This window comes from Monodon monoceros, unplaced genomic scaffold (assembly GCF_005190385.1).
Source record: "Monodon monoceros isolate NGI ecotype Baffin Bay Population unplaced genomic scaffold, NGI_Narwhal_1 Super_Scaffold_1, whole genome shotgun sequence".
Taxonomy (NCBI): Eukaryota; Metazoa; Chordata; class Mammalia; order Artiodactyla; family Monodontidae; genus Monodon; species Monodon monoceros.
In genome coordinates this window covers 22,639,686-22,651,299 of record NW_021703765.1, presented here as the reverse complement: position 1 = coordinate 22,651,299, position 11,614 = coordinate 22,639,686, and the positions used below count along the sequence as shown (strand labels likewise).

Genomic DNA, 11,614 nt, shown 5'->3' with positions numbered 1-11,614 from the left:
ATTTCACCCAACGATCTAAGCTGGAACTGCCAATATATTTCACCCAACGATCTAAGCTGGAACTGCCAATATATTTTATGCATAATCCTCTGGGTGTTTTGCCATTCATATCGCATTATGTGTCCATTACAGTTGAAACATACTTGGCCTGAGTCGTTTTAGGGGGGTAACTCCCTGGTGTGCCCAACCACCTTCTGCATTAACACTGGAAGGGCAGGGAACCTGGGAGAACTTCTCCTGCCCTTGCTCACTCACCAGCTGCCAGCAGAGTTTAGGGTTCCTTTGATCCTCTTCACTCTGGAAGCTGTAGTCCTTCCTTTGTCTTTTCGAGAACAGGCTCGAAAAGTTGTTTTGCAAGCCTGAGAGAAATAATATCACCATCTTATTGTCAAAAATATTAAAGAGTTTTATAATCCCAAGCAAGGAAAAGTGTTGCACCCAATCTGTGGTCTGGGGGCCACGAAGAGTGGAAGTAACTTCCAGGAAGTTTGAAAACTTGAATCTTAAAGGATTTATGCTTATAAAACGACCATGTCTATACTTCGGGGCTGGTGGGGAGGGCAAAGCTTTACACTTTATCACAGCCCTTATTGTCTCATCAAAAGTACTGCTGGATTCCTAAATTCAATCGCAACCTTTCTCTCCCTCTCTCTCTCGCCCTCCCTCATGCGTGACCTTAAAGAAGGCAGGTGATTTGGTGGAACCTTTGCTCCTGGTGGTTTTGAAACACTCACCTGCTCCAAAGCAGCCCTGAGGTTGATCCAACCCGGTTAGGACACATTTTCTCCAAGAATAACACAAAAGCTTCATAGGAAACTAAGAAGCCAAGGGTGGGAAATCTGTACCAGGTGCAGTGACAAAAGCTAACTGGGTATGAATAAATCTCCTCTGATAGGAGGTGCTGCCCCACAGAGCAAGTAGCACCTACCTGCCCCCACCCCCCGACCCCCATTAACTTGAGTGTATCTGGCATTTGACAGGTGCTGGGACCGGGCAAGTGGGGTAAGAGCAAATGGAAAACAACACTCCCGCTCAGAGAGAGATTAGCCATCGAGGAGGCACTTTCTCCAGGATTCACATGGATACACGGCTGAGTGTCCGTAACTGAACTGGCAGGAACTGAGGGCCTGGCATCTCGACTCGGCAGGGCTGCATTCCAACTCCCTTGAGGAATGGCATTGAGGTTTCATGCTGTTGGCTAGAGTCACGGACTCACCTTGGCAACCTGGGGATTCCTATCCTGTAAATGGGTCAGAAGAGAATCCTGAGTCTGCTTCGCCTGACGGGTGAAAAATCTCTTCCATTTCCGCCCCGCAAAGGCAGCCAGTTGCCCAAACAAGACAAAGGCCGAGTATCTCAGGCTGTCATTCTCCTGTGGGTCCCCCGTGAACAAAACAAGAAACCTCGGGTCAGTACCAAAAGGCAGCCGCATCAGAGAGCAGCACAACCCTGGTCCCTCGCTGCATGTTACATGTGGGACATCAGACCCAGTCTATGGCACTCAGCCAGCCAGGCTCCGGGACAGAGCAGAGACGGGCTGAGTCTTCAGGGAACCTCTTCTTCAGCAGACGAGAGGGTTAGACTGGGGGCTCACTGGTGCTACTCCCAGCTTCCCAGCTTTTTTCTTCATTATTTAACATTTTGGAGATTGATTATATTTACTTGGTTCGAAATTCAAAATAACCAAAAAGGTTTATAAAACTGTAAGTCTCCCTTCCTACACCTCTCCACCCGCCACCAAATTTCCCTCCACACAAAGTCATAAATTTTGTGTGATTCCTCCAAAAAATAAAGAAGAAAAAAATGAAGTATATATTACATAGCCCTTTCCCACATTTTTAAACAAATGGATGTGGACCATCCCACTGTTATACGCCTTGATTTTTCACCATTCTCTCTCGGAGCTCTTTCTATGTCAATATGTAAAGGGATTTTTTTTGGCTGTACCCTAATTCATTCAACCCATCCCCTGCTTACTACTTCCAGCATGTTTGCCAGGCCATCTCTCTTTACCCTGGTCTGGGTTCCTCCTACCTGCAGCAGAAATAACAATTCTGTTTCTTCCCTGATGCCCTGCCAGCTCTCCCTGCTTTGGGTCTGATTCGCTGGTTTGTCCCTGACTGCAAGTCAGTGGCTTCAGCCCTTCCTCCCTCTCCCAGGGGAGCTGTCTGGTCCGAGTATCTCCCTGCCCAGGTAAGGAGACGGAGGCTCAGGGCATTTCAGTGATTCACCTAGAGTCACACCATCAGGGAACAGCGAACCAGGGTAGCAACTCAGCCTCCTGACACATGGTGAAGGGATTTTTATATCAGCGTTTCTTGATCTTGTCCAGCTCCAAGTGAACCAGAAGGGACTGGTCTGGGACAGGCCTCCTCACCTAGAAATGGGGGTCACAGACACTCAGCAAGAGTGGAGACCACTGATCATCTCCTGAAGTATTTAAAACAATTTTTTAGCACACATGACACACACAGAAACTGCTTTCGTGTTGCACTCTCTTCACTGTTCTACGTGTGTGTGTGTATGTGTTTAATTGTATGTGTTTAATTCAATTCAACTAGCACTTATTGAGACCTGACTCTACCTGAAGCATGACCCTAATGCTGTGAGATGTACAGAGATGTGTAAGGGGTTGCCTGTCCCCCTGGGAGTCTGACAATCATCTGGTGGGGCACAGCCCAGGCAGGCAGTGAAGAACTCTATGACAGGGATACAAACTGTCAGAAACAGCTCCCCATGAGTATTCCCAGGTTTCACCATGACAAGGAGTTTCTGATCAAAAACTACAGTCGACCTGGGTTTAAAAAATACTTGCATGGCAAACAAGCCCTGGCCATTAAGATGGCACCTCCAGAGAGATTTAGAGACACTTGCCCGGAGATACCTGCTTATATTCCAGGGAGGTGGAGTACAGACCTTCCTCTCCCAGCCCCAGAGAGGGCCGGTTTACATCCCAGAGCAAAGGCCTCTCTGCCTCTCTGAGCAGAAGGAGAGGCAAATGTCCCAGCAGCTCCTCTATGTGCTCCAAGTTTTATAATTTCGAGGTTTCTCTTCCTCCCGTGAGGTGCAGGCACCTCGCTTTCGCTGGGTTACTTACTCCTGGGGAATTAGGTGTTGGGAACTCACGCGAGACGCTCTGTGAGTAAATGCAAGTTCCCTGTCACTCTGTTCCCCGTTCTAAAGGTCTTATCTTTCTGTGTGTGTGTGTGTGCGTGTGTGTATGTGTGTGCGTGTGCATGTGCGTGCATGTGTGTGTGTGTGTGTGTGTGTGTGTGTGTGTAACTGGGGTAAGCTAACTGATTAGCTTCTCAGTCCTCGCGTTTTCTGTATCTGTGCACTTTTTGCTCTTCCTGCCTTGTCACCCGGCAGTTAAGAGTGCAGGCCCTGGGCAAAGGGCCTGGCTTCATATCCACTTACTGGCTCTGTGAACCGTGGGCAAGTTACCTAACCTTTCTAGGCCTTGGTTTCCTCCTCTATAAAGTGAAGACAACAGTGCCTGCCTCACAGGGTTATTGGGAAGATTAGATGAGACAATCCATGTAGATTGCCCAGCACTGTGCCTGGTACACAGTAAGGGTTCACTAAGTGCAAACTACTCTTACTGTTACATTTATAAGAGAGCATTGAGTACACATGTGCATCACCATCATCAGTGTACATGTACTCACTGCTCCATTACAGTGAAAACTCCTTGCAGAGTGGTGATGAAATCCTACATGTCTTTATATGTCTTCCATAACCCCCAGCACAGTACCAATCTCTCTACAAGATTTCGTAATAAATAGTGAACAATAGAGGCCTTGTTTCCTGAGCAACACACCAACCAGGGCTCACATTTGACTTTAAGAACCTGGAATCTTCCTGCGTTGTCTCACTTACATCATCTAACAAAGTCCTGGTCCGAAGGGTGATGTCTGTGAAGAAGGAGCCCAAGCCTTTCCCCTGGATCTTGCCCAGCATGATGGTCAGGGTCTTCAGGCTCTCGTGGATGACTTCAGAACTCATGGGGTCATACAGTCCATGCACCAGCAGGTCCAGGACAATCATTTTATACTTTCTCGCCTGTTACCAAGGTTTGGAAAGCATTAGCAGCACAGGAGTTGCTCCCCATGAGTTGAAAAGTATCTCCGCTCCGAATCTTCCAATAACCCGGCACTTGGACTAAGAGGCCGTGGCTTTCTTCAGCACCTGCTGCCACAACTCGCAGCAAAGTACAAATGCTTCCGTCAACCCGACCCAAGAGCCCGATTCGGCCTTGGAAGGAGAGCAGTCTGCAGCATGGCCTATGGGTGGGTGAGGCTGGGGAGGGCACGCCAAGGAGGGTGGTGGACCCGGACGATCTAGCGATCTGGGTGTATTGGGTACCTTTACAGGGGATAAGGCGAAATGGTCACTTAAGTTTACAGATGTTGAAGGAAGAGGTGGGGGAAACATCTTTTACTAAACAAGCATTGATTATTAGAAAAATTAAATTCACTGGAGGGTGTTAATCCTACCTGCAGCTGTGTGTTAATCCTACCTGCAGCTCTGCTTCCCAAGGCTGATGATCCTGAGGTGTGATGACCCTAAGACGACCCCAAATGAGTCATGTGTGCCTTTGTACAATCTCCTTCCCTTGAGAGTGTAAGGAGCCAGTGACTTGCTTGTGGCCTCTCAAACATGACAGTGGTGACGGACATCATTCCCATGGTTCCCTTACATTATATGAGACTCCATCTAGCAGACAGGAGTGGGAGACACTCTCCCACTGGCCGTGAAGAAGTGAGCTGCCATGTTGTGAGAGGGTGGCCTCAAGGAGCTGAGGGCGGCCACTCAGCAAGGAAATAGGGACCTTAGTCCTACATCTAGAAGGAAATGAATTCCAACAGCCACATGAGCTTGGAAGATGACCCTGAACTTCAGAAAGGAATGCAGTCTGGCCCACACCTTGATGGCAGCCTTGCAAGACCTTGAGTAGGGGATGCAGCTAAGTGGTACCTGGACTCCTGACCCAAGGAAACTGTAAGATAATAAACACCAGGCCCCTGATGGACTGTTACACAGCAGTAGACAACTAGTACATGAAGCCCCCCATCCCAGTGCTGAGGACTCCAGGCCGTGAGGGCTGGCCAAGTGCCCCCTGCCCTTCCTACCTTGTCCGGGGTCTCACAGGCCATAGTTCCTAGGCTTCTCATTGCCATATGACGCTTTTTAAAACTGGGGTCCCAGGCTCTCTCTGCCAAGTTGAAAGACACATTCTTCAGAGGCTCCTGCTTCTGGAGCCTCAGTTTCCAAGAGACCTGGGTGGCGAGTCAAAAATGTATTGATTTGGGAGTGTTCAGAGTCACACCCTACCCATCGCCAACCCTAATCCCTCCCTCTAAAGAAAATACTGTGTTGCCCGCTCAATTTGAATCCTTACTTCTCCACCTAAAGACATCTGGTTTTTGCTGGGAATATATTAGTTTGATATACATAATGAAGAAATGAATGGAGGAAGAGGAAAGGGGTGGAGAAAAATAATGCAGAGCTAATGTTGAGGTACGTTTGGGGGCATTACGGAGAGAGGTGTCTAGGCAGTTGTGGGTGTGACAGAGCTGAGAAAAGGGGGCTTTAGAAGTGTTGATGTGATCTGAGAATAGGGGTCCCTTTAAGAGGACAAGGTAAGCTGTGTTCCTCCTGTCGCAGAGATTCCTTGACCCTTCTCCCTCCCCCAGCCCTTCCCCATTTTTCTGCTCTACTTCGTAGCTAAAGCTTGAAAGACGTGTCTATACTTGCTTTCTTCAGCTGCTCTCCTCCATCCTCCCTTGAACCTTCTGCAATCAGGTTGATGGCATCCATACCCCCTCCCCACCCCCTCTCCCCCAGTGTAGCTAAATCCCAGGGTCAATTCTCAGAGCTCACCTCACTCAGCCTCTCAACAGCATTTGACACAATTAGCAAAGCACATCTACAGGCATTTCAGGGCACCTGACGGATGTCCTACCTCAGAATGCGAGCATCTGAGCAATTAAGATTAGGAAAAGAAATGCATAAATAATGCAAATTGGAAGCACTGTGTGGTTGATGCAGAAATCTGTACTTCAAGGACTAAACTCTAATTAACTGCAAGGCAAGAGATAGGTTTTTAGAGCATTTAACCCCTGATGCTAGGAAGGTCCTGGTGTTCTGCACATCACAGGACATACCAACATGTCCTGGAGTCAGAACCAAGATCCAGACAAGATCCAAGAACAAACCACTTCCTCACCATCCTTATTAGTGGGTGGGGGCTGGAGAGGAGACCCACAGCCCTATTTGGTATTCAGGTGATTACCAAGTCTCATCAGTATTTCTGAATATTCACTGCAGTTCATTCTATATTTTTATCATTAAGTTCGCAGCAAGCTAAATTCTTCCCAACTCATCTTCTTGTTATCATATAAACATCCTCTTTGTGTTTAAAGAGCTGTCATCAAACTTTTTTCCAGGAGAAGGAACCTCAGTAGAAGGAATGGAAGGAACCAAACGAAGGCAGAAGAGCAAGTACACATAGTGGCTGCTGAGCAGGGACATTTGTTCCTAATAATTTGTCTCAGACCTTGGAAAAGAAAGATATCACTGATGTCCTTTTCTTCTTGGGCTGGGCAGTGGGGATGCAAAGGGGCTGGTCCAGCATTCTTTTCTGTGTTTGGTCCATGGAACTAAAAAAAGAACAAATCATCATATGAGCCACAAACACTCTTGGAAGCCTCATCATTAACAAGCATCGTCACACAAAGCCCTGTGCCAGGGTAAGAATGTAAAGAAGCCGCATCCCTGAGGCCTGCTCAGGATGTCACCTTGGTGAGCAGATGGAACAGTCGCATCAAAAGATAAAGAGCAACACCAACATCACTGATCATCAGGGAAACGCAAACCAAAACCACAATGAGGGATCACCTCACACCTCTCAGAGTGCATTGTCGGTCAAAGACTGCAGTGGGTTAGGGCTTATTTCTTGAGGAACTGGGTGGTGAGCAATGCTCTTTTTTTTATATATAGATCTTTATTGGAGTATAATTGCTTTACAGTGTTGTATTAGTCGCTGCTGTATAACAAAGTGAATCAGCTATATGTATACATATATCCCCATATGCCCTCCCTCTTGAACCTCCCTCCCACCCTCCTTATTCCACCCCTCTAGGTGGTCACAAAGCACCCAGCTGATCTCCCTGTGCTATGCGGCTGCTTCCCACCAGCCAACTATTTTACATTCGGTAGGGTATATATGTCGATGCTACTCTCACTTCGCCCCAGCTTTGCCCTCCCACCCCATGTCCTCAAGTCCATTTTCTATGTCTACCTCTTTATTCCTGCCCTGCAACTAGGTTCATCAGTATTTTTTTTTTTTTTTTAGATTCCATATCTGTATGCGTTAGCATATGGTATTTGTTTTTCTCTTTCTGACTTACTTCACTCTGTATGACAGACTCTAGGTCCATCACCTCACTACAAGTAACTCAATTTCGTTTCATTATATGGCTGAGTAATATTCCATTATATATATGTGCCACATCTTCTTTATCCATTCGTCTGTTGATGGACACTTAGGTTGCTTCCATGTCCTGGCTATTGTAAATAGAGCTGCAATGGACATTGTGGTACCTGCCTCTTTTTGAATTATGGTTTTCTCAGGGTATATGCCCAGTAGTGGGATTGCTGGGTCATGTGGTAGTTCTATTTTTAGTTTTTTAAGGAACCTCCATACTGTTCTCCATAGTGGTTGTATCAATTTACATTCCCACCAACAGTGCAGGAGGGTTCCCTTTTCATCACACCCTTTCCAGCATTTATTGTTTCTAGATTTTTTGATAATGGCCATTCTGACTGGCATGAGGTGATACCTCATTGTAGCTTTGATTTGCATTTCTCTAATAATTAGTGATGTTGAGCATCTTTTCATGTGCCTCTTGGCCATCTGTATGTCTTCCTTGGTAAGATGTCTATTTAGGTCTTCCACTCATTTTTTAACTGTATTGTTTGTTTGTTTTTTTGCTATTGAGCTCCATGAGCTGTTTGTATATTTTGGAGATTAATTCTTTGTCTGTTGTTTCATTTGCAAATATTTTCCCCCATTCTGAGGGTTGTCTTTTTGTCTTGCTTATGCTCTTCTTTGCTGTGCAAAAGCTTTTACATTTAATTAAGTCCCATTTATTTATTTTTGTTTTTATTTCTGTCACTCTAGGAGGTGGGTCAAAAAAGATCTTGCTGTGGTTTATGTCAAAGAGTATTTCTTCCTATGTTTTCTTCTAAGAGTTTTATAGTGTCTGGTCTTACATTTAAGCCTTTAATCCATTTGGAGTTTACATTTGTGCATGGTGTTAGGTAGTGTTTTAATTTCATTCTTTTACATGTAGCTGTCCAGTTTTCCCAGCACCACTTATTGAAGAGGCTGTCTTTTCTCCATTGCATGTTCTTGCCTCCTTTGTCATAAATTAGGTGCCCATATGTGCGTGGGTTTATCTCTGGGCATTCTATCCTGTACCATTGATCTATATTTCTGTTTTTGTGCCAGTACCATACTGTCTTGATTACTGTAGCTTTGTAGTATAGTTTGAAGTCCAGGAGCCTGATTCCTCCAGCTCTGTTTTTCTTTCTCAAGAGACCCACAAAAACAAACCCAAAACAATTAAGAAAATGGTAATAGAAACACACATACCAATAATAACCTTGAATGTAAATGGATTAAATGCCCCAAACAAAACAGACTGGCTGAATGGATACAAAAACAAGACCCATGGGCTTCCCTGGTGGCGCAGTGGTTGAGAGTCCGCCTGCCGATGTAGGGGACACGGGTTCGTGCCCCCGTCCGGGAAGATTCCACATGCCGCAGAGCGGCTGGGCCCGTGAGCCATGACCGCTGAGCCTGCGCGTCCGGAGACTGTGCTCCGCAATGGGAGAGGCCGCAACAGGGAGAGGCCCGCGTATCGCAAAAAAAAACAAAAAATAAGAACCATATATATGCTGTCTACAAGAGATCCATTTCAGACCTACGGACACATACAGACTGAAAGTGAAGGGATTAAAAAAGATATTCCATGCACCTGGAAATCAAAAGAAAGCTGGAGTAGCAATACTTGTATCAGATAAAATAGACTTTAAAATAAAGACTGTTACAAGAGATAAGGAGAGATACTACATAATGATCAAAGGATCAATCCAAGAAGAAGGTATGACAATTATAAATGTTTATGCACCCAACATAGGAGCACCTCAATACATAAGGCAAATGCTTACAACCATGAAAGGAGAAATCGACAGTAACACAATAATAGTAGGGGCTTTAACACCCCATTTACACCCATGGACAGATCATCCAAACGGAAAATAAATAAGGAAACACAAGCTTTAAATGACACAATAGACCAGTTAGATCTAACTGATATTTATAGGACATCCCACCCAAAAGTGGCAGATTACACTTTCTTTCAAGTGCACATGGAACATTCTCCAGGATAGATCACATCTTGGGTCACAAATCAAGCCTCAGAAAATTTAAGAAAATTGAAATCATATCAAGCATCTTTTCTGACCACAATGCTATGAGATTGGAAACCAGTTACAGGAAAAAACCTGTAAAAAACACAAATACATGGAGGCTAAACAGTGTGCAACTAAAAAACCAAGAGATCACTGAAGAAATCAAAGAAGAAATTTTTAAAAACATAGAAACAAATGACAACGAAAACATGACAACCCAAAACCTATGGGAAGAAGCAAAAGCAGTTCTAAGAAGGAAGTTTATAGCAATACAATCTCACCTCAAGAAACAAGAAAAATCTCAAATAAACAATCTAACCCTACCCTTAAAACAACTAGAGAAAGAAGAACAAAGAAAACCCAAACTATGTAGAAGGAAAGAAATTATAAAGATCAGAGCAGAAGTAAATGAAATAGAAAGGAAGAAAACAATAGCAAAAATCAATAAAACTAAAAGTTGGTTCTTGGAGAAGATAAACAAAATTGATAAACCCTTAGCCCGATTCATCAAGAAAAAAAGGGAGAGGACACAAATCAATAGAATTAGAAATGAAAAAGGGGAAATCACAACTGACACTGCAGAAATACAAAGGATTATAAGAAACTACTACAAACAACTATAAGCCAATAAAATGGACAGCCACAAAGAAATGGACAAATTCTTGGAAAGGTACAATTTTCTAAGACTGAACCAGGAAGAATTAGAATATATAAACAGACCTATCACAAGTAGTGAAATTGAAACTGTAATTAAAAATCTTCCAACAAACAAAAGTCCAGGACCAGATGGCTTCACAGGCAAATTCTATCAAACATTTAGAGAAGAGCTAACACATATCCTTCTCAAACTCTTCCAAAAAATTGCAGAGGGAGAAACACTCCCAAATTCATTCTACAAAGCCACCATCACCCTGATACCAAAACCAGAAGAAGATATCACAAAAAAAGAAAATTATAGACCAATATCACTGATGAACATAGATGCAAAACTCCTGAACAAAATACTAGCAAACAGAATCCAACAACACATTAAAAGGATCATACACCATGATGAAGTGGGATTTATCCCAGGGATGCAAGGATTCTTCAATATATGCAAATCAATCAATGTGATACACCATATTAACAAATTAAGGGATAAATACTATATGATCATCTCAATAGATGCAGAAAAGGCTTTTGACAAAATTCAACACATATTTATGATAAAAAAAAAACTCTCCAGAAAATGGGCATAGAGGGAACCTACCTCAACATAATAAAGGCCATATATGACAAACCCACAGCAAGCATCATACTCAATGGTGAAAAACTGAAAGCATTTCCATTAAGATCAGGAACAAGACAAGGATGTCCACTCTTATTCAACATAGTTTTGGAAGTCCTAGCCACAGCAATCAGAGAAGAAAAAGAAGTAAAAGGAATCCAAATTGGAAAAGAAGAAATAAAACTGTCACTGTTTGCCGATGACATGATACTATACCTAGAAAATCCTAAAGATGCCACCAGAAAACTACTAGAACTAATCAATGAATTTGGTAAGGTTGCAGGATACAAAATTAATGCACAGATATCTCCGGCATTCCTATACACCAACAATGAAAAATCAGAAAGAGAAATTAAGGAAACATTCCCATTTACCACTGCAACAAAAAGAATAAAATACCTAGGAATAAATCTGCCTAAGGAGGCAAAAGACTTGTACTCAGAAAACTATAAAATACCAGTGAAAGAAATCAAAGATGACATAAACAGAGGGAGAAATATACCATGTTCTTGGATTGGAAGAATCAATATTGTGAAAATGACTATACTACCCAAAGCAATCTACAGATACAATGCAATCCCTATCAAACTACCAATGACATTCTTCACAGAATTAGAACAAAAAACTTTACAATTCGTATGGAAACACAAAACCCGAATGGCCAGAGCAATGCTGTTTGTTCTTTGTTTACGAGATATAGAATTTGTAATTTTTCCATGTGTATATATTATTTAAAATATACACTATAAATAAATACAGCTTGCAAAGTGATTCTGATCTACAGCCTGACTTGAGACCCACTAAAGTAAACCAGTGCGTCTCAGACTTTAATGTGCACTTGAATCATCAGAGGAACTTGTTAAAATG

The 11,614-nt window shown here is 43.5% G+C and overlaps 1 protein-coding gene across 1 annotated transcript in view; it reads right to left on the bottom strand.

Moving 5' to 3' along the window:
• MRO (maestro) overlaps nt 1-7,060 on the bottom strand; it is a 7,846-nt gene extending 786 nt beyond the window's left edge. The window contains 6 exon segments of the mRNA XM_029228704.1: nt 256-329; nt 332-359; nt 1,217-1,372; nt 3,880-4,062; nt 5,133-5,279; nt 6,560-7,060. Coding sequence (XP_029084537.1) covers nt 256-329; nt 332-359; nt 1,217-1,372; nt 3,880-4,062; nt 5,133-5,279; nt 6,560-6,718 — 747 coding nt within the window. The 5' untranslated portion in view covers nt 6,719-7,060.
• Between the last annotated feature and the right edge of the window lie 4,554 nt (nt 7,061-11,614).